At 34.8% G+C, this 25,046-nt stretch overlaps 1 protein-coding gene across 1 annotated transcript; it reads left to right on the forward strand.

Annotated features, from left to right (window-relative positions):
- The first annotated feature begins 8,233 nt into the window (after nt 1-8,233).
- Nucleotides 8,234-9,442, forward strand: LOC131650918 (uncharacterized). The gene has a single exon (XM_058920618.1). The coding sequence runs from the start codon at nt 8,234-8,236 to the stop codon at nt 9,440-9,442; it is 1,209 nt and encodes a 402-aa protein (XP_058776601.1).
- Nucleotides 9,443-25,046: the final 15,604 nt, after the last annotated feature.

Genomic DNA, 25,046 nt, shown 5'->3' on the forward strand with positions numbered 1-25,046 from the left:
TAATTAATCTATAAAAACTTATAATTTTGTTATTATTATTTTTAGTATTATCAAATCCATTTAAGTAACCCACTAAAATATTTGAATTAATTTATTGAAAACGCTCCCATTCAATGTTCTATTCTTTTATACCATCAAAAAAAATAGTTCTATTCTTTTAACCTTCTTATATGTCACCTTATCTCTCATCTCATTACCATATTAACCACCCACTAACACATTATTAAAAAAGTTTTTTTAGAATTAAATTATCTTTAATAAAATTTGTCAATTTTTATTTATTTATTTTGGTATTGTTTTTCTTTTACTTTTTATATTTTTTTATTTTTAATACAATGCAAGTTTTATCAAATGTATATATCTTTTCTATTATATCTAACTTTTGTCTAAGGATGTATATGTAATTTTTTTTATTTTGTTTTGCATTTTTCTAGTTTATTCTGTTGTTCTATTTTATGACTATAATTTCATATTTAAAGATGTAGAGCAATAAAAATTTAAAATGTGTTTGATATTTTTTTATTTATTTTTGGGATTATTTACGATTTTCTAATTTATGAGAGTGAAAGTAATCTAAATTTTTTTGACTAATTTTTATTATAAGTTGGAATTGACACAGTAGAAGTTGAACAATATTTCTTCACTCTAAAGAAAAATTTGGACGTTGAATGAGTTATCACACATAAATTGATGACCAATTATTTTAATATTTTTTAAGTTGTTTTCTAAAATTATATTTGTTATTAATAATAGATCTCACGATATTATGTACCACTATTTCGTGCTATCGCACTTGCGAACATCTAGTATGGCTAAATATATTTTTAGCTTCTATAAATAGGGTAATATTCAATTTTATTTCCTCAAAAAAATTCCAAATAATAGTTCTTGTAATTTTTTCCGTCGAAACATTTTATCCCTCGACTTAATTTTCACAAACAGACTTAGGTGAAATTTGTTTCATTTGTCAACGTGGATTATATTTTGAATTATATACCCACGTTGATGAATGAAATGAGTTTAGTGAAGAAGAAGAATGAAACGAGTTGCCTTGAAGAACAAATGAAACGAGTTGCCTTGAAGAACAAACGAGTTGGGAAAAATGAATGGAAGTAGCCAATTGTTAAGTCATTTTAACGGGGGGATCAATACTATATATTGAAAAGTTTATTATTTAAAAGAAAATTTGACAACAATAGTTAGGGTTATTACCATTAATACGGTATATTTAAATTTAATATATAAATTACTTAAATTTATAATATACTAATATTTATTATTGATTCTCAATATATATTAAAAAAATTATTTATACATTAAATAAAAATTAATTGGCATGAGCACCCATGGGATGAAATACTGATTGTTACAAAATGTTATTTAATAGTAACCAATCTCTTCCTCTTCTACATTCTCTCCGTGCAATATCATTCAACATTCTCTCTCTCTCTCTCTCTCTCTCTCTCTCTCACTCTCTCTCTCTCTCTCTCTCTCTCTCTCTCTCTCTCTCTCTCTCTCTCTCTCTCTCTCTCTCTCTCTCTCTCTCTCTCTCTCTCTCTCTCTCTCTCTCTCTCTCTCTCTCTCTCATTTTTAGCTCTTGACTCAGTTAATAAAATTTTCCTATTATTTCCCTCTTATTATTTCTCCTATTATAAGCGAAAAATATTAATTATTTTTAGCTCTTGACTAAGTTAATAAAATTTACCTACATTTCCCTTCAGTCAACTCCGTGTTATTCTGGCATAGGGCATACTGGTTCAATACCCTTACCTAATGGGATATATAAATGATGCAATATCAATGGTTCCTCTAGACGGCATAATCTTGATTTTCAATGGATTCTTGCTTTTTCTTTGTTGGATCAGTAATCCATTACCAATATTAGTTGCAATTTATTAAAAACCATCCGATTTGTTGATTTATGTATTCAGTTTGTTGTTTCTGTTCTTCATATTTCCTTTGTTGTGTATGTGAATTTTTATTGACACATAGAAAGAAAGAACGACAGGCTCAAAAATGAAGAGAGCGAGATATTCGTTAACACAGAGAAATTAGGAACGACGACATTGTGTAAGTATTGTCAACAATCAGGTGTGTGAGGTTGAATATCTTATTTGCTTATTATGGTTATTTTGATCAACAATCATTTAACTTGCATCTTTATGATCATATTGATACCGACCATAAGAATACTTGCAACAAACACATGTTATTTTATAGGTATAGGTGTTTCCGATATTGTGAGATGCATGAAATACATCTCACAATAAAACTGAAAAATAGGATCTATTAACTAGAGAACAAAACCTATACATAAGTCAACAAATGTTAAGATGAAAGAAAACAAAATTTGTTACAACCATTATTTCAACCAAAAAAGAGAACAAAATTTCAACAATAATAGGCTAATAGTAATAGTTCTGTGATCTATTCAGGACATGAGTTAAGAAGAAGGGTCTCCATTGGCTTCTTGATAATTCTCTATATCATTCCTCTTTAAGGCATTGGCAATAGTATGCAAAGGAATTTTGGAGGCAAGGCTGATTTCATGTCTTGGAACAGAAGGAGAAGAGAATTATCAAGTAGCCAGTTGGGGTGCTTCATATTATACTGAGGCAATATGCTGCCAAACAGTGCGTGGTTTTCATAAGTTAATATATATTTTTTATTCATTAATATAAATAAAATATGTATATTAAGTTATGAAAACCACGCACTGTTTGGTAGCATGTTGCCTCAGTATAATATGAAGCACCCCAACTGGCTACTTGATAATTCTCTTCTCCTTCCGTTCCAAGACATATGAAATTAGCCTTGCCTCTAAAATTCCTTTCCAGACTATTGCAAATGCCTTAAAGAGGAATGAGATAGAGAATTATCAAGAAGCCAATGGGGACCCTTCTTCTTAACTCATGTCCTGAATAGATCACATAACTATTACTATTAGCCTACTATTGTTGAACTTTTGTTCGCTTTTTTGGTTGAAATAATGGCTGTAACAAATTTTGTTTTCTTTCATCTTAACATTTGTTGACTTATGTATAGGTTTTGTTCTCTGGTGTAGGGTAGAGACGGAGGCAGCAAATGGTTTGTCTCATGGTGGGAAAAGTGGAGAATCTTTTTCTTCACTCTCGATTTCTATATGTATGAAATAGTAAGTTGAAGTTGAACTATATATGAAATGAATCTAAAATATGGGATGACTATCTCGATATTCATATTCTATTAAAAAAAGTTTAAAACAAAGTTGAGTATAATAGCGTGATAAGTATTTTTTTAGAACTAAAAATAGCGACTCATGTGCTAAAAATGACATGTGTTTGTTGGACAATATTTTTTATTTTGGTTAATAATATTTCAAAAATATTTTCTTAATCAACATTCATAGATCAATATTTTGTTTGAAGTAATGTTCTTTTGAAACATAGGTTTTAGAAATAAAACAAATACAGTCATGATGTATCACACCACTTACCTTTAAAAAAATTAAAAAGTATATATAATCAAAGTAATGTAAAATATTAGAAAATATATATAATGAAAATGTTGTAAATTGAAATTATTTCAATTCATTTTAATAAACAACTAATAATACACACAAAAAACAATAAAAAAAACCACAACCACAACTAGCAAACATAAAACAACATAAAAAACCACACCAACTATCTAGTAGGGCAGCAAATTTCACTACAAGAAAATCACGATTTAACGCTAAATCGTGCTAAATCGTATTTTTTTAGTAGAATTTGCTGCTCTGCTAGATAGTTGGTGTGGTTTTTTTATGTTGTTTTTTTTGTTTGTTAGTTGTGGTTGTGGTTTTTTTGTATTGTTTTTTTCTGTGTATTATTAGTTGTTTTGTTTTGATAGTTGTTTATTAAAATGAATTGAAATAATTTCAATTTTGACAGCAGGCCCAAACGAATTATCAAAAGGCCTAGCTATTTAAATGATTACATGTTGAATTAATTTAGTAGTTTTATTTTAATTAGCTTGGAAATGTTATTTTGGGCCCAACCCACTTAGCTGATCCATTTTGTCTTTGTATTTAAACCTTGTAGCTGCATTGTAGAAGGCAGAAAATTAATGATAAGCTATTTCCTTTTCTTTGTCTTGTGTTTATTCAATGGTTAACCCTAGTTGTGGTAGTAGTTGCTAATCCTTTTACATCATTGGTGCTTTCATCTTGACCCCATGGCTCCTCCCAAACCACCCCAACCCACACCTCAAGAGATTATTGATCAAGCTGTTCAAACCTCTAATACTCAGCTGGCTAATGCAGTAGATCAGATTCATTCAGATCTTGATGATAGGTTTGTTTTTGTGCAGTCAGATCTGGATAAAACACACCAGAATCTGAAGCAAATCAACACCAGAATGGAGACTGACCGTCAGATTTCGGACTCGCGCTATGACTCTATTATGTCTACACCACAAAAGCTGCTGCTACAGCCCCCTGCAGCTACTGTAGCCGCCACCACCCCAACACCTTCAGGTACGAAAACTGTCCTTTCACCCATTCCTACGCTAGCCTCACCTCTGCCCGGCATTGCATCCACGTCCACAACCCCTCCCCACACCACCGCAACAATCCCTTTTTCGTTGGGAACCTCACAAATCCCCTCTTTCACATATACCCCCCACACTCATGTTTCCTCTGCCTTCACCCCCTTACACTTTTATTCCGACCAGCCTACCCCCACCTCCCCCTTATACTATCCCTTTCCCAAACCCCCATCCTTACTCACCAACACCAAATCTTCCCCCTTTTCCCCCTTTTCGCTCCCCCAAACTAGAACTTTCATTGTTTGATGGGTCAAATACCTTAGAGTGGCTGTTCCAGGCAGATCAGTATTTTGGATTTTATAATATGTCCCCGGAAAATAGATTGTCTATGATGTCTTTTTATATGAAGGGTGATGCTCTTGCTTGGTTTAAGTGGATGCACCATAATCGCTTACTTACTGATTGGGCTTCTTTTACTAGGGCATTAGAATTAAGATTTGGACCTTCCCCTTTTGCAAATCATCAAGCAGAATTATTTAAGCTTAAACAAAATAATTCTGTTGTGGAATATCAAGCAGCTTTTGAAAAATTGGGCAATCAAGTTGTCGGGTTATCACATGATGCTATACTAAATTGTTTTATCTCAGGCCTTATTCCAGAAATCCAGAATGAAATTGTTATACATAAACCCACATCTATTTCTCAGGCTATTGGGCTTTCTAAACTCATTGAATCTAAATTAAGAGAGTCCAAACCAAAATACCACAAACCTTTCAGCAGCCCATATCCTAAACCGCCTGCCCAAACGACCCCACCTATTCCATCCAAACCCCCCAAACCTAATCCCACCATTCAGCCCAACAAATTTCCCATTCGCCGCCTATCTAATGTCCAGCTCCAAGAGCGTCGCGCCCAAGGCCTGTGTTTTAATTGCGATGAGAAATTCATCGCCGGTCATAAGTGCTCTGCCGGAAAATTCCTTTTATTACTGGTGGATGAGGATGAAATACTGCAGCAAGACACTATTTTACCTGAGTCTGAACCGGTTTTCCAATCAGAACATGAAGAAACCTATTTCCAGCTGTCACCCCAAGCTGCTTGTAGACACTTATCTCCCAAAACCCTCAAATTTCGTGGCAGTATTTTTGGCTTACCCGTCACTGTTTTAATTGATACAGGGAGTACACATAATATCCTCCAACCTCTTATTGCCCATCACCTAAAACTCCAAACTACCCCTATCCCTAACTTTTCGGTTATGGTAGGTAACGATTCTAAATTAAACTGTTCAGGACTTTGTCAACAAGTTCCTCTCACCCTCCAAGACAACTTGTTTACTATTTTGTTCCACTTACTTCCTATAGAGGGGGTGGATATCGTTCTCGGAATGGAATGGTTACGTACTCTTGGTCCACTCAAGGCTGATTTTTCAATTCCAAAACTCTCCTTCACTTACCATAACAACGACATCACCATTACAGGTGACTCTAACACACTACCCTCACCCTCTTCATTTCATCAAATCTGCCATCTCCTCCATAATGATTCCATCGCATCCTTACACCTTTTAATTTGCCAGCCCACACCTGCCCAAGATACCCTCACTTCTTTCCCAAATCCAGACCCTTTTGACTCATTACCTTCGTCCATTCCCCCACAAATCACCACTCTTCTCAAATCCTTTCCAAAAGTTTTTCACAAACCTCACGGATTACCACCATCACGCCCTCACGATCATCATATCCCTCTTTTACCTAATACCTCCCCCGTCAACGTTAAACCCTACAGATATCCCCATTCCCAAAAAGATGCTATGACAGTTTTAATTCAAGAAATGCTATCTGAGGGAATAATTAAACCCAGCCAAAGCCCTTACTCCTCCCCGGTTCTCTTGGTTCGAAAAAAAGATGGAAGTTGGAGATTATGCGTTGACTACCGAGCCCTAAACGCTGTTACCGTTAGAGACCGTTTTCCTATACCTACCATAGATGAATTCTTTGATGAATTAGGATCAGCAACTATTTTTTCCAAGATCGATCTTCGATCTGGTTATCATCAAACCAGGGTTACACCGGCGGATACACACAAGACAGCGTTTCGTACGTTTGATGGACACTATGAGTTTTTGGTGATGCCCTTTGGGCTGACTAATGCTCCTAGTTCCTTTCAATCGGCTATGAACGACCTACTACGCCCGTTTCTACGATGGTTTGTTTTAGTTTTTTTTTATGACATTTTAATCTATAGTTCTTGTTTAGCTGAACATGCCCATCATTTATCTTTGATTCTTGATTTACTATCAGTTAACCAATTTTATGCAAAATTATCCAAGTGTGTTTTCGCTGTTCCTAGTGTTGATTATCTAGGTCATATCATTTCAAGTAATGGCGTCACCCCTGATCCTACGAAAATTCAAGCAATTATGGATTGGCCTAAGCCACGTTCTCTCACGACTCTCAGGGGCTTTCTCGGTCTCACCGGTTTCTATAGACGCTTTGTGTGCCACTACGCCTCTCTCGCCGCTCCTCTCACCGATTTATTACGTCATTCAAAGTTTACATGAAATGAGTCTGCCGAAGCAGCATTTACAAGCTTAAAACATAAAATGACATCAACTCCCGTCTTGTGCCTTCCTGATTTTTCCAAGATTTTTGTCATTGAAATGGACGCTTCTGGCATTGCAGTGGGTGCAGTTCTCTCTCAGCAGGGCCATCCGTTGGCTTTCTTTAGCAAGAAACTCTGTAACAGAATGCAGGCATCATCAGTCTATGTACGAGAAATGTATGCCATAACTGAATCAGTAAAGAAATGGAGACAGTATTTGATAGGGAGACATTTTCACATATATACAGACCAAAGGAGCTTAAAAAACCTACTGGTAGAAACAATCCAAACACCCGAACAACAAAAGTGGGCCGCTAAATTGCAGGGTTTTCAATTTGAAATATTTTACAAACCTGGTAAGCAGAATCAAGTGGCTGATGCTCTGAGCCGTGTTCAGCATGAAGACGAATCGCTGTTGTTATCCATCTCCTCTCCGGTTCCGCTCCTCATTACCCAGCTTGTTGACTTTTACAGTAAAACAAAGGATGGACAGGACCTCATCACAAAAGCCAAAACCGAATCAACCATCTATCAATTTAAAAATGACATCTTATACTACAAAGATAGAGTTTTTATACCTTCGGTGAAAGATCTACGCCGTGCAATCATCCAAGAATATCACTCTACACCAATAGTTGGTCATTCCGGCATTCAACCCACCTTGGCTCGTCTTTCAGCTTCCTTCTTATGGCCTGGTATTTACAAAGATGTCGAACTGTTTGTGAAGGAATGTCAAACCTGCCAACATAGTAAATACATGCCAAAGAAAAAACAAGGGTTACTACAGCCACTGGAAATTCCTTTGCAGGTATGGGATGAATTTTCAATGGACTTTATAACACACCTACCTTCATCTTTTGGTCATACGACCATTTGGGTAATTTGTGACCGCTTGACAAAGTATGTCCATCTCATTGCCCTACCTACCAGCTTCACGGCTCGAGACCTTGCTAGACGATTTTCAACTGAAATCTGTCGCTTACACGGGATCCCTCGCTCCATCGTTTCGGACAAAGATCCTTTGTTCTTAAGTTCCTTCTAGAAAGAACTCTTCAGAATCCAGGGCACCACCTTAAAGTTCAGTTCAACATACCATCCTGAAACAGACGGGCAAACGGAGGTTATGAATAGATGTTTAGAGGCTTATTTGAGATGTTTTACCAGTGATAATCCGAACCAATGGTTCAAGTACTTACACCTCGCAGAATATTGGCATAACACCGCCTATCACTCCGCCACCAAGATGTCACCGTTCGAAGCCTTATATGGTAGAGAACCACCTTTTTTCCCTCAATACCTCCAAGGCACCACATCTATTCCGGATCTGGACATCAACCTGCACCAAAGACAAGAACTCCTTAGCACCTTAAGATCTAACCTCGAAAGAGCACGGAAAAGAATGACAGAACAAGCTAATAAGAAACGGGTGGACTGTACCTTTAACGTTGGGGATCTTGTCCTGTTACGTCTTCAACCATATCGCCAAAGTAGTATTCATCGTCGCACCTCGCAGAAACTTTCGCACCGCTACTTTGGTCCCTTTCCGGTTCGTCGCCGTATCGGTCCGGTGGCCTACGATCTCGAGCTTCCACCTACCTCACGTATCCACAGCGTCTTCCACGTTTCACAGTTGCGAGCTTATCACGGTGACAACTCATCTGGTAACTTCAAACCACTTCCACCGGATTTGCAAACATTCACAGACACGGAGCCAAGTGTGGAGGAAGTGATAGCGGTTCAAGAAAGGAACGGACAAAATGACTTAGATACTTTTGGGTTGAGAGAGAAAGATACATCTGAAAATGGAAGGTTTGGAGAGAAAATGAAACAACGTTTTGTTTCTTCAAAGTTAAATGGAAATCTAAAGCGTACTTCACACACTACTGACATATCACATGTGACACATAAAGCCACTTTAACTCACATGGGTAACAGTACAACAGTTCCTGCCACCGCCCCTCCAGTTCCCAAGATTGCAACGGTTCCTAAATCTCCTCCCTTGATTTCATTGGATTCCTCTGCTTCTCAATCCGGTCCATTGAATTTTTCTCCCTCATCTGTGCATGGGTCGCGTGATATTACCACACCGGTTTCCGAGGCTGCCACCACACATCCAGCTGGCTCGCATGCAAATGGGACTTCCAATCCCACGCCAGCTAGCCCTAAAGTTTTGTCCACTTCCAACAATTGGGCCTCAGCTTTTCAGCAGACCAACCCTTATTTTGACTCCAACCTTGAGGACAAGGTTGTCATTGGGCCAGAAAGTAGTGATAGCAGGCCCAAACGAATTATCAAAAGGCCGAGCTATTTAAATGATTACATGTTGAATTAATTTAGTAGTTTTATTTTAATTAGCTTGGAAATGTTATTTTGGGCCCAGCCCACTTAGCTGATCCATTTTGTCTTCGTATTTAAACCTTGTGGCTGCATTTTAGAAGGCAGAAAATTAATGATAAGCTATTTCCTTTTCTTTGTCTTGTGTTTATTCAATGGTTAACCCTAGTTTTGGTAGTAGTTGCTAATCCTTTTACATCAAATTTACAACATTTTTATTAAATATATTTTCTAATATTTTACATTACTTTGATTATATATACTTTTTAATTTTTTAAAAGGTAAGTGGTGTGATACATCATGACTGTATTTGTTTTATTTCTAAAACCTATGTTTCAAAAAAACATTACTTCAAACAAAATATTGATCTACGAATGTTGATTAAGAAAATATTTTTGGAATATTATTAACCAAAATAAAAAATATTATCCAATAAACACATGTCATTTTTAGCACATGAGTCACTATTTTTAGTTCTAAAAAAAATATTTATCATGCTATTATACTCAACTTTGTTTTAAACTCTTTTTTAATAGAATATGAATATCGAGATAGTCATCACATACTTTAGATTCATTTTAGATTCATTTCATATATAGGAGAATATTCATTTACTATAATAATTTATATTTTGCATTAATTAATTAATTTATATATAGTTCAACTTCTACTTTTTTTTTTTTTTATAAACAACTTTGTATTAAATAGCACAAGGGGTTCTTACAAAATACAAAAAAGAAACAAAAGAGACATACCAAGGAAGTCTCACCCAACCCAAATACACCAACAACTAAAAACCCACCCAACCCACTATTCATCTGAGCACCAATGCCTTTTCGCTCCCCTTTATCACAAACAACATTAAAATCTCCTCCAATGCACCAATCTCCCTCTTGAAATTTTTCTCTCAACTCCCTCAAATTCTTCCACATCTCCTTCTTCTTATCAAGAAAGCAAGAAGCATACACATTAACCACATACACTAACTCCCCTTGCCAATTCACAGTAATCCCCGAAAATCCATCACCAACGAAGCTGAAGAGCACATCAAAAAGACCAACTTTCCACAAAGTGATAATACCTCCAGACCTCCCTATTGACCATTTGGCACTCCACTCCATATCTCCCTCTCCCCATAAGGATTTAACATTCACCGAATCAAAGTTACTTAATTTGGACTCTTGAATAAAACATATATCTACTTGGACTGAGCGAATAAGATCACGAAGACACTTCTTCTTAGCCGCACTCCCACACCCCCTTAAATTGTAGGAAAGCACAATCATTGAGACACCATATTGTTAGGAGCATCCTTCATGGCTTTAACTCTATGAGCTGCTTCTTCCAATTTTCTGATAGCTTCAATTTGACGCAAAACTGATCCCCCACCGAAATACCAATAGCTCTAGCTTTATTCCAAACCACAGTGGCCATATCTAAGTTTAAACATCCCATCAATCTTCTATTACATCTAGCCACATCAGAATCAGACGCAAAAACACCGGAACTAGCCGTACACCCTTCATCAGCTTTCCCCATATTCCCATGTCTCCTCTGTCTCGAAGCATTTTTCGATTTGGGGCTAAAAGAGGAAATGGAATCCCTAGAATTCACCTAATTAGCACAATTTTCCCCAAAGGCCCCTTGGGCTATCCTAGCATGTTGCTTGGATATAATGTCTGTGGCACCTATTGGGCCAAAACCCACTTCACTAGTCCGGCCCACATCCACGCCCATTAAGCTATCTTCATACCCCCACCATGTTATCTGCCACCTGTCCCCCCTTCTTATCTACCTTTTGGACCGTATGAGACAAAAAATTAATATTAGCACACTTGTGCACTTTATGGCTCCTTTTGAATTTTTCTCTGTACGTGTCCCATAGCGCACAGAGGTTCCATCACCATCACAACCTTTAGCTACTCTCAAAACAACCTTTTCTTGAAAAGTTTCCATCACCTTTTCATCCCCTGACACCTCTGAATCCGCCGCCTCCGAGGTTGACTTGCACAAAAAAGTCCCTCCAACCTTTGACACATTGCCATCAAACATCCCATCCACTTTTCCTTCCTCAAAAAGTTCATTGACTTCATCCTCACTCCATTCAAGAGAAGCATCAGAACCGCTAATAGAACCACCGACCTCCATCGGTGCTTCCTCACCAATAAACTCCTCTACAATGTTAATGACAAACATTCTTCCCTTAATCGCAACGTTCAAAGCTTTATTCAACAAACTCAAACATGTCATCTTGACACAGATTCTAGCGACCTCCAGCGTCTTCATACTCATGGTGTTGCCATCCATGGATACAAAGGCACCAACCTCCTTAGCAATGAACTTAAAGAACTTCTCACTCCAAACGTGACATGTTACACCATAACAGCGTAAAAAAGAAATCCGAATAGAATCAACATCCCCTGGTTCCTATCTTTTGAGATATTGAAACCAATGATTGAATTTCTCCTCTCCATCCTTCATCAACTCATCTAATGCCCCATCTTCCTTTTCTAAAAGCAAACATTTATCAGCTCCCATCGGTATCACTTTAATGAGGAAAATACCTTCTCTCTGCATTGCATTTAAAATACCATGTACCGTCCACTCCTTATCCACCACCCCCACCATAGCCTTCTGCAACTTAGACACAGAATCCACACACACCTCGTCAAAAATCACCGAGTTAGAGTTATTGCTCCCATTACCACATGACGAATATTCCACATCCTCAATCTTCCTTCTAACCACCTGAGCATATGATTTTCCTTCTCCTTTGATGACAACAGACTTGATTCTACAACCAATCTTATGTTCCTCCCTTCTCAAAAGCCTTCCTACTTTCCTCTCTTTCCATGGCACCCCTATGAGTTTCTCTCTCAAGTCAAACTCCAACGGTTTCCCTTGATCTGCACAACCACCTCTATTAAACCTAGGAATATTTGCCCGAATTTTCCTTTCTTCCATAAAAATGTTATCCAGCTTAATCGCTATAAGCCTCTCATCTTCCACATCAAAATAACGGACAAAATTGTATCTGTTACCTCCAATGTCCTTTTTTAATGGGATCACCATTTCATCGATGTCCCCATATTTTGTAAACACCTTGTACAAGTCTCTTGACTTATACTTCTCCGGGAAGGATGTAATGAAAAACGACGATTTACGCCACTTACCATTACCACCTCTCCTATCTCCTGCATTATCCCAAGACCTTTGTTTTCTTCTCCTTTTGGAAACCACCGACCACCTCCCTTCAAAATTTTCTTTCTATGCATGCTGTTGTTTCCCTTTTCTCTCTCTCTCTCCTCTCTCCTCTCTCCTCTCTCCTCTCTCATGTATAAATTAGTAATGGAAAGTTCAACTTCTACTTACTATATCGTACATATAGAAATCGAGAGTGAAGAAAAAGATTCTCCACTTTTCCCATCATGAGACTAACCAATTGCTGCCTCCGTCTTTACCCTACACCAACTTCAAACGCTTCTCTAATTCCCACAAACCCACCTCAACTTTCCTTGTATGTTTTTTTCTTAAGCTTCTATATTTCATGCATCTCACAATATCTGAAACACCAACACAGGAGGATGGTTATTCATCTGGCATATTATAATGAGAATGAAAGCTCCGAAGGATGGTTATGCATGCATTCAATTGAAGGCTCGTTGAGTTTTATATATGTGTTTTTTCTTTAATTTGTTGATCATATGATAACTAGAATAGAAAGTATAAAAAATTATGTCTTTATCAGTAATTAAAATATATATATATATATATATATATATATATATATATATATTAATATAGTGTATTTTAAAATATATTTCTTGATATGATCGAGTCAATATGAGTTGATAAAATTTCTTCTTAAAATTTGTTATTGTAATACTTTCAATCAATATATCTTAATCTATTTAATTTTAAACATGTTTAAAATAAATAATTGATTTTAATCTAACAATTATTTACTTAGAGTATTAAAATGGTACTAAAGTTTTGGCTTATGAAAAAATAATTGGTAAAATAAAATGTTTAATAAGTTAAAAAACATCCTTTAAAAATAAGTTATTTATTTAAAGAGAATATTTTTTTATGTATTTTTCTACGTACCCATTTTTAACTAGTATTAAATTAATTCTTAATATTTTAAGAAAACATAATTAATGCTCTAAGGACAGGGGTTGCTCGATGGATGCAGTGTTTGGTGCAGTCGGGATGTCAAGAGTTTCAGCCGCATAAACAACTTCATGTGTGACTTTATGTGAATGAGAAACATCAACCTGCAAGGCAGCCTCAATATCAGCACAAACAAAGCAAATTTTAGTGTTTGTACAAACATCACAATAGTAAACATCCTCAAAACTAGACAATGGTGGAACATCATCTGCAAACAATTCAGTACAATTATCATCAATAGTTTTAGAAAACAACTCGTTTTGAAAAACAGAATGCTTTTCCAAGAGATGTTGGTTTGATGCTTGAGCTTGTTGCATGATATTCATTAAAGTAGCAACCTGTCCAATTTGTGTTTGCAAAGTCTGAAGATTATAATCTACTTGTTGCTGAAACTGAAGATTATTTGGAACCACGATATTCATTAAAGTAGCAAGCTGTCCAATTTATGTTTTCAAAGTCTGAAGATTATAATCTACTTGTTGCTGAAACTGGAGATTATTTGCAACCATTTGCTTGACAAGGTGATCTAGTGAAGGTTCGGAAGGTGCAGATCACACAATTTGGAATTCCTTCAGATGCTTATGCGGATCCTCACCTACAAAACCATTAAACCTAGGCAACAAATATGTTAAACCAGATTTCAATTCAAAAGGTGCATCAGCTGTAGGATAGTCAAAACATTAGGCATTGTGATTAACACCAAGAGCAACAAGTTCTCTAAGAGTTCTTTGGTCATCCAAGATATGATTATCAAATTCAAAATCAAATAAAATCAATATCACTAGTGATAATCAAATCAACACATAATCAAATAAAATCAGAAAGCACTGCAATGTCCTTGTTGAGAAAACGAATAGAAAAATAGAAAAAGCGATTAAAATAAAATAAAAATATATAAAAACCTAACTACAAATCAAATAAAATAAGATCACGAACCTACAACTTACTTTGGATTTTTTTGAAAATATGAAAATAGAAATTAAATCAAATAAAATAGAAAGAAAGAGGAATTTACGATTTTGAGGGTCGAAATCTTTTAGAATCCTATCTAAAGGAGTATTGTTCCATAATATTTTTCTAAACTTTTGGAAAAATTTTGGAGCAAATCGAAACAGTAGCTTCAGAGCTCACGTAATAGGCTGGAAAACTTACCCCTGCACTACAACCGATATTGCAACCCTGAAAATCAACAAAAAAAACAAGAAAAATGCTAGAAAGAACTCTATACGTATGACTCTAATATCGGTTAATAACATCAAGAATCCCCGGCAGCGGCGCCAGTTTGATCCTCTGTCGCGCGCGGGTCAAAACGAGTGTTTTCAAATCTATAGTTTAGCAACAATGACTCGAGTATCGTATCACAAGGACTCTTGTATTATTATTAACTAATTAAAATTAAAATTGGGGGTTTATGGTTTTAAAAAATTTATAAGCAGAGTAAATTAAAGTGATTATCAAAATAAGCTAAACGGCTAATCCTACTGATTTGGGTTCCGACTTATCGTCGGTTATAATAACACCAATCCCTAAACAGCTTCGATCCTATTCGATTATGAGATTATTCAGACAAGCACTTATCAAAATCATTCGAGTTATGTTCATGTTTACATAATTAAGCAAGCCGTTAAGAATATGACGAGTTAACAAATTAAGCAAATGATAATACACAATTAAATTTAGGAACATGCATACATTCGAATTTAATCAATTCTATCATATGAAAAACAATCGAATTAAGCAAACAATTGTAATCAAAATCAGCAATTGATTTCATAAAAAAAATTGAACATAAATGGAATTTAAATTAGTATTAGAATAACCTCAACGCAATGGAACCCATAAGCAGCAGGATTTGCCTCCGGGAATTAGTTCTTCATTCTAATCATTAAAGCAAAAGTAAAATTTGTGGAAAAAGTGTAACAATGAATAGTGTGCGACTGCTAGGTAATAGAGAGAACAACCAATTCGGTTTACAACCCAACTAAGTCAAATACATAACCGAGGCCCATAACAAATGACCCAAAACAAAAATATATCTAATGCTGAAACTTCAAACAAAATTTTGGAAATGATGCACTCTGAATCTGCCTTTGACTCCAACATAAAAGTTGTAGCTCTTTCTCTTTAATTTTTGGCGATTATTAGAACACGTCAATCAGATTCCCGTAGCTCCAGTTATGATCATTTTAGTGCAGACTGTTAATGTTGAAAATAAAGTGCGAAAATTATATAAGTGCAAAGATAAATTGATTTATAGAAACACATTAAAATAGAAAAATGACCAACGTAAAATATGGAAATGCATAAATATAAACATAGAGGAATGTGCATCAAAATATACTGGTGAAATTTCACCCACACTTGAACTTTTGCATTCCGAGCAAAATAAAATAAAAACTCAAGAAACACAAAAGCAGCAGATACTCATTCCTGGCTACCAACTTTTTTTTAGTTAAGGTAGCATTGTTAGGTACTAATCTTGCATACTAAGGATATTGTAAGAACACTACTCCGCAATTGTGTAGTCATGTGTCTCCTACATATACAAATCAATCTGAATCGTGTTATTATGCCTAAGCCTAACTTACTCATCCTGCCCTCTTTCATTCTGCTGCAATCACATTAAGCCTATTATCTCCACACACTCGTAGTAAGGCGACCAGTTAGTGACTCTGATCCTTTTTGCATGAGATTTGTGTACCTAAGTGGTATAACTTTTTGCTTACCCAATTGTAGTTGCAGGGGATCGAACCATAATACGTCCTACTAAGTTCAACACCAGAAACCTCTGAACCAACTAACAACGTGTTTTGAAATCATTTTTTGTAGGTTCTACAACCGTTGGGTTAAGTGACCCAGCCCAGTGAGGGTCATTAAACTTAGAAAGTGCATTCATTTTCTTTTCTTTTTTTCTTTCAAATAAAACTTGGATCACTCACTTATTTTCATCGGCTTCCTTACGTAGAACATGTGTGAGATGGTGCCGACTGCAAAGATAAACTTCTAAAGAGAAGAATGAGAATTCAAGGTTATGTCATAATAAATATTCAAATTAACTTTCATATGCTGGAGACTTATGGTGTTAAGACGATACTGATCTTGTGAACTTTTCTGAAGTCTCCACAACTAAACAAAAATTAATCTATAGCCTAAAACTTTCAAAAAGATACTTTTTTTTAAAGAACTGAAAACAAAAAAAAAAAACAAAAAATGATAAATTAAGGAATTATTAATAGAAAAACAAAAAACCATAATTAAAAAACAAAAAATTCTTCTATATTTTGTTGGTATATTATTAAAAATTGCAGGATTACCTTTTCTAAAAAAAACAACCATATTCATTCTATTTATGTTTTGACTTTTCATGTGACTTTATCTCCATTTATTCTTTGAAAATAAAACAAGTGATGCAAAATAGTTTTGAAAATAAATAATAAAGAAGAAAAATAAATTTTTATTCTTTCGTGTATTTCCACTTCTTCTTTATGCTTATCTATACACTTATTCTTTTTTATCATAGATATATTCTTTTGTGATATAATCAGTGGCGGATTTACTTAAAATATTAGGGGTTCCATAAATATTAATTAAAATATTATAATTATTATTCTCTAGAATTATATATACTTTTATAAAAATAAATAAACAAAAATCAAACACATATATTTATTATTCTCTAGAATTATATATAATTTTAAAAAAATAAATAAACAAAAATCTAACACATATATTTATATATAAAAAATAAATAATAAGTTCATTTAATATTTTTATAAATTTTGTAATATTTTCTAATTTAAAAATAAATCGAAGAAAATAATCAAATTTCTATAAAAACTTTCAATATGAGCCTACATTAGTCTAAGTTAATAAGTAATTTATAAATACTTATTTAACAAATTTATAGTTTAGATAAACTAAAAAAATAAAAAAACCCGATAAATCTTTATATCATAAATTATATATCATCGAAATTAATTATACAGAAACATTACTAGAGGTTACAATTTTTTTTTTGACTAAATAAAATATTCATTCATCTCAATAGATAGAGTACATTGTTGCAATACAAATTTAAAATCGCCAAAAACAAAAAGGATAAATCTGCAAACAAACTCATAGAATCCATGTTAATAGCATAAAATGGCAAATCGCATATGCCTACGAATATAACTATGACTATATTGAAATGTCTGAAATATTTATGCCTCCAGATTCGTAGCGTTAATGGCACCAAAGTCATAGATAGGATATGCACTAGATCGAAACTCATCTTTCAACCTGAAATAAATGAACACTGCGCACAACGAGAGAAAAACAAAATACACCGCACAAAGACGGCAAATCAAAACAAACAATGCACTAAAATGATGAAATCACAAAAAAAAAACTAAATATATGTGAAAACAACTTATTTAACTAATAGAGAAACAAGAACGATTTGGAGGAGTGATTTTGGATCAAAATCGAACCTAAATCACTCCTCTCTAGGGGATACAGAAGAAGAAGAAGAAAAGTGATGACGACTTGGATTGAGGGAACGGGAAAGAAATTGTTTAGAGAGGTTACACATAAAAAATTTGCAACACGCTTTATCTATAATATATTTTTTAAACTACATATGAAAAAATGAAAAAACAAAAAAAATTGTGTTTTTTGAAATTAAAAAAATTAATAGGCTTTAAAAATTAAATATGCAGAAGAAGCAATAAGCAGTAAATGAAAATGAAAAGTTGAGTAAGTAATGTGTAAAGTCGGTTTCGAAAATTTCAACTTTTATCTTAAATAACACTTTTTTTTAGGATTAAATAAGTTTTTTGTCCCTAAAAATAATGCAGTTTTATTTTTAGTCACTCCTTGTCTTTAGGCAACGGATTTTACAAAAAAAATCGTTGTGAAAACTAGCTAAAACTGTTGCTAATACCCGAAGAAAAAATAAAAATAAAACTGCAATATTTATATGGACCAAAAACTAATTTAACTTTTTTTTAAAATAACACTCTTAATAAGCTTTCTTTATAAAGATTATTAATAAATTCATGATGCAATTTATAAATCTTAACGATGCCCTAACAAAAATTGTGAATGTCTTATTTAATTTGTAACAATTATAAATACGGCTTCATTTAATAGCCACTGCCAACACCAATCCCTTCTTCTTGAGCTTCATTCAACATTCACCGTTAAACTCTCTCTCTCTTCTTAATTTTGGAATATTTCACGACTGTATTTGTTTTATTTCTAAAATCTATGTTTCTAAAAAACATTACTTCAAACAAAATATTGATCTACGAATGTTGATTAAGAAAATATTTTTGGAATATTATTAACCAAAATAAAAAATATTATCCAATAAACACATGTCATTTTTAGCACATGAGTCACTATTTTTAGTTCTAAAAATAATACTTATCATGCTATTATACTTTGTTTTAAACTTTTTATTAATAGAATATGAATATCGAGATAATCATCACATACTTCAGATTCATTTCATATATAGGAGAATATTCATTTACTATAATAATTTATATTTTGCATTAATTAAATAATTTATATATAGTTCAACTTCTACTTTTTTTTTTATAAACAACTTTATATTAAATAGCACAAGGGGTTCTTACAAAATACAAAAAAGAAACAAAAGAGACATACCAAGGAAGTCTCACCCAACCCAAATACACCAACAACTAAAAACCCACCCAACCCACTATTCATCTGAGCACCAATGCCTTTTCGCTCCCCTTTATCACAAACAACATTAAAATCTCCTCCAATGCACCAATCTCCCTCTTGAAATTTTTCTCTCAACTCCCTCAAATTCTTCCACATCTTCTTCTTATCAAGAAAGCAAGAAGCATACACATTAACCACATACACTAACTTCCCTTGCCAATTCACAGCAATCCCCGAAAATCCATCACCAACGAAGCTGAAGAGCACATCAAAAAGACCAACTTTCCACAAAGTGGTAATACCTCCAGACCTCCCTATTGACCATTTGGCACTCCACTCCATATCTCCCTCTCCCCATAAGGATATAACATTCACCGAATCAAAGTTACTTAATTTGGACTCTTGAATAAAACATATATTTACTTGGACTGAGCGAATAAGATCACGAAGACACTTCTTCTTAGCCGCACTCCCACACCCCCTTAAATTGTAGGAAAGCACAATCATTGAGACACCATATTGTTAGGAGCATCCTTCATGGCTTTAACTCTATGAGCTGCTTCTTCCAATTTTCTGATAGCTTCAATTTGATGCAAAACTGATCCCCCACCTGAAATACCAATAACTCTAGCTTTATTCCAAACCACAGTGGCCACATCTGAGTTTAAACATCCCATCAATCTTCTATTACATCTAGCCACATCAGAATCAGACGCAAAAACACCAGAACTAGCCGTACACCCTTCATCAGCTTTCCCCATATTCCCATGTCTCCTTTGTCTCGAAGCATTTTTCGATTTGGGGCTAAAAGAGGAAATGGAATCCCTAGAATTCACCTAATTAGCACAATTTTCCCCAAAGGCCCCTTGGGCTTTCCTAGCATGTTGCTTGGATATAATGTCTATGGCACCTATTGGGCCAAAACCCACTTCACTAGTACGGCCCACATCCACGCCCATTAAGCTATCTTCATACCCCCACCATGTTATCTGCCACCTGTCCCCCCTTCTTATCTACCTTTTGGACCGTATGAGACAAAAAATTAATATTAGCACACTTGTGCATTTTATGGCTCCTTTTTGAATTTTTCTCTGTACGTGTCCCATAGCGCACAGAGGTTCCATCACCATCACAACCTTTATCTACTCTCAAAACAACCTTTTCTTGAAAAGTTTCCATCACGACTGTATTTGTTTTATTTCTAAAACCTATGTTTCAAAAAAAAGTTGTAGCTCTTTCTCTTTAATTTTCGGCGATTATTAGAACACGTCAATCAGATTCCCGTAGCTCCAGTTATGATCATTTTAGTGCAGACTGTTAATGTTGAAAATAAAGTGCGAAAATTATATAAGTGCAAAAATAAATTGATTTATAGAAACACATTAAAATAGAAAAATGACCAACGTAAAATATGGAAATGCATAAGTATAAACATAGAGGAATGTGCATCAAAATATACTGGTCAAATTTCACCCACACTTGAACTTTTGCATTCCGAGCAAAATAAAATAAAAACTCGAGAAACACAAAAGCAGCAGATACTCATTCCTGGCTACCAACTTTTTTTTAGTTAAGGTAGCATTGTTTGGTACTAATCTTGCATACTAAGGATATTGTAAGAACACTACTCCGCAATTGTGTAGTCATGTGTCTCCTACATATACAAATCAATCTGAATCGTATTATTATGCCTAAGCCTAACTTACTCATCATCCCCTCTTTCATTCTGGTGCAATCACATTAGGCCTATTATCTCCACACACTCGTAGTAAGGCGACCAGTTAGTGACCCTGATCCTTTTTGCATGAGATTTGTGTACCTAAGTGGTATAACTTTTTGCTTACCCAATTGTAGTTGCAGGGGATCGAACCATAATCCGTGCTACTAAGTTCAACACCAGAAACCTCTGAACCAACTAACAACGTGTTTTGAAATCATTTTTTGTAGGTTCTACAACCGTTGGGTTAAGCGACCCAGTGAGGGTCATCAAACTTAGAAGGTGCATTCCTTTTCTTTTCTTTTTTTCTTTCAAATAAAACTTGGATCACTCACTTATTTTCATCGGCTTCCTTACGTAGAACATGTGTGAGATGGTGCCGACTATAAAGATAAACATCTAAAGAGAAGAATGAGAATTCAAGGTTATGTCATAATAAATATTCAAATTAACTTCCATATGCTGGACACTTACGGTGTTAAGACGATACTGATCTTGTGAAATTTTCCGATTTTTAAAATATATTTCTTGATATGATCGAGTCAATATGAGTTGATAAAATTTCTTCTTAAAATTTGTTATTGTAATACTTTCAATCAATATATCTTAATCTATTTAATTTTAAACATGTTTAAAATAAATAATTGATTTTAATCTAACAATTATTTACTCAGAGTATTAAAATGGTACTAAAGTTTTGGCTTATGAAAAAATAATTGGTAAAATAAAATGTTTAATATGTTAGAAAAACATCCTTTAAAAGTAAGTTAGTTATTTAAAGAGAATATTTTTTTATGTATTTTGCTACGTACCCATTTTTAACTAGTATTAAATTAATTCTTAATATTTTAAGAAAACATAATTAATGCTTTTCTATACATAAAGTTAAGTTGTTAAACCCCATTCTTAAATAGACAAGATTCAATCATATATAAGTAAACTTAGGAATCCTATATTAAAAGAATCATGAATAATATAAATATTTTTGACTTTGTAAAAAAAAAAAAAAACAAGAATAACACTGAACCATAAAGTTTAGAAAAGTTTCATAGTTGTCGGTAACATTTACTTTTGCATATTTTTACTTTATGATCCACGTAGAAGTTCATGTAAATTATTTAATCTTTAAAAAATTTGTAGAACTCATTAATGTTATTTTAAATTCAAGTATGATACTTCATTAATTGTGATAATATGATGAAACTGGAGAAATGAAATCCACTTTTTTTAGAATAAAAAGACTGTTAATTTGATGAGTGTTTATAGTTATAACTGTTTTCTACGTACGTTTTTTTTTTTTTTTTTTGTAATCAAGAGATATATTAAAGAACCAAAAGTTCTACGAACGATTACAAAAAACGGAGAAGAAAATCATCCGAAAGAAAAATTAACCACCAAATACAACCTAAGAAAGAAAAAGCAAAGGATCATTGCTAAAATCATAGAAGTTATAATTGGTGCGGGTAATTTTTCCTATGTAAGACCATCTCCAAATGAGAGTCTTAATTCTCCAAACGGTATCGGAAACACTCCAAGAAACATTCCGGAAAATAATCTCATTTCTAATCTTCCAAATAGACCAACAAATAGCCAACCAAATAGTTCCTACTTTACCGGATTTCACCTTCTTAGATTTGCAAAAATCATACCACTTCATGAAGCTTCCCATAATACTACCCTCAAAAAAGAAATCAACACACCCCAACCAAGTAGCGATCTCCTTCCAAATCAAATCGGGAAACCCACAAACATGCAAAAGATGATTCAAAGTTTCCCTCTCCGACCCACAAAAAACACAAGCAAGAGAGTTGTCAAAAGAAATACCTCTACGGAAAAGAAGATCCTTTGTTGGCAACCGATTGAGAAAGCACCTCCAACCGAACACTTTAATATTTTGAGGCACCTCCAATTTCCAAAGACTCCCAAAGGGATTGAAAAATTCCAAATCGGGACCAAAAGGAACATGGAAATCATTAAAAAGAGAGTAACAACTTTTCACGGAGAAGTTCCTATCCGCATCCGCCTCCCACCCCACCACATCTTTACCCGACGAATCCGGTCGGGCCGAACCTAAGAGGGATCTTAGGTGCTGAACCGCCACCGAAACGGCCTCCGATCTACTACCCTCCGCAACACCAAAATCGCCCCACTCCCACAAACCATTCACCCATCCACCCATCCCCGCTATCGCAACAAACTTAAGGTTAGAGAGATTATAAACAACCGGGAATATATCCTTAAGACATTTCTTCTCCATCCAAAAAGAATGCCAAAAAGAGGCACTAAAACCGTTACCGATATTAAAAGAGCAATTATTAGCAAAAACATCTCTCTTATAAATTTTCTCCAAAGACATAATATCTTTCCACCACCAAGAATTAAGACTCCCTTTTTTATTCCCACCGTTAGAAATAACAAGAAGATTAATATCACCGTACCTTGCTTTCAACACTTTGTACCAAAGTGCTTCCGAACCTCCAAGAATCCTCCACCTCCATTTGTTAAGGAGAGCCAAATTAAAATCGCGAATCCTTTTCAAACCGAGCCCACCCTTCTCCTTAGGAAGACACACATTCCTCCAACTAATCCAATGAATTTTCCTTTTTTCTAGCGATCCACCCCAAAGGAAATTACTTTGCAAACTTGTTATCTCCTTCACAACTTTCAAAGGGGCCTTATAAAAAGAGAGCATGAAAATAGAAAGGCTACAAAGGACGGACTTAAGGAGAGTCAATCTACCACCAAAACTTAAAAAACGCACCTTCCAATTTAATAAGCGAGATTTAATTTTGTTCAAGACGTTACTCCAAGATGACATACAACGGGGATTAATCCCAATAGGAATGCCAAGAAAGGTGAATTGATTTTCCTCCCTCCTACAAGATAAAAAGTTAGAAGCTATATCCATAAAATTATCGTTAACATTAATACCAATAATCTTGCTCTTGTGATAGTTTATCCCAAGACCCGACACCATTTCGAAAGCTCTTAAAATAGCCTTGATGATCCAAACTTGCCTCCAACTTCCCTCTCCTAACAAAAGAGTATCATCCGCGAATTGAAGCACGTCTACACAACACTCTCTCTTTATCGAGAAACCAACATAATCCCCATTTTCTACCGCTTTGCTCACTAACCCCCTTAAAGCCTCCGCCACAATGACAAAAAGAAAAGGAGATAAGGGATCCCCTTGCCTTAAACCTTTCTCCACCACAAACTCCTTTGTAGGGCTACCGTTAACCAAAACCGACATTTTACTAGAGAAAATCAAAGCCTCCATCCATCTCAACCACTTTCCTCCAAAGCCCATCTTTCTCATCATAAATCTAAGAAAGTCCCAAGAAACATTATCGTAGGCTTTTTCGAAATCCACCTTAAAAAGGAGACAACTATTCCCCTCTTTTTTCGCAAAATCCACCACCTCATTCGCTACTAACACCCCATCCAATAATTGTCTACCCGGAACGAAAGCGGTTTGGCAATCGGAGATGACCGAGTGAAGCACCCTTTTAATTCTAGAAGCCAATAGCTTAGAAATAGCTTTATAGATGCAACCCACCAAGCAAATTGGTCTAAAATCATCCAATCCCAACGGATTAGGAGACTTAGGAACCAAAGTCAAAAAAGAGGATGTAATAGCCTTTGACAATAAAGCATCGCGATGGAAACACATGAAGCAATTAATGAAATCCACCTTGATAATATCCCAACACTTCTTAATAAACATGAAAGAGAACCCATCCGGTCCCGGACTTTTCGATCCCTCGCAATTCCAAATTGCCTCTTTAATCTCGGTCTCCGTGAAAGGACTTTCAAGAAAAGAACACTCTTCGGAAGATAAAGATGGAAACACCAATCCTCCTAAACTCGGTCTCCCATTCTCCCCCTCCGTAAATTTCTTTTGAAAGTGATCGAAAACCTCCCCCTTCACTTCCTCCACCGAATCCACCACCCCTCTATCCGTTAACAACGAACCAATATGGTTCCTATTCCTTCTAGCTTTCATAACTCTATGGAAGAACTTAGAATTAGAATC

The sequence above is a fragment of the Vicia villosa genome, linkage group LG2, assembly GCF_029867415.1.
Source record: "Vicia villosa cultivar HV-30 ecotype Madison, WI linkage group LG2, Vvil1.0, whole genome shotgun sequence".
NCBI classification, from domain to species: domain Eukaryota; kingdom Viridiplantae; phylum Streptophyta; class Magnoliopsida; order Fabales; family Fabaceae; genus Vicia; species Vicia villosa.

Coding starts and splice junctions, on each gene's coding strand:
- LOC131650918 (XM_058920618.1), top strand. CDS start 8,234: ATGAATAGATGTTTAGAGGCTTATTTGAGATGTTTTACCAGTGATAAT.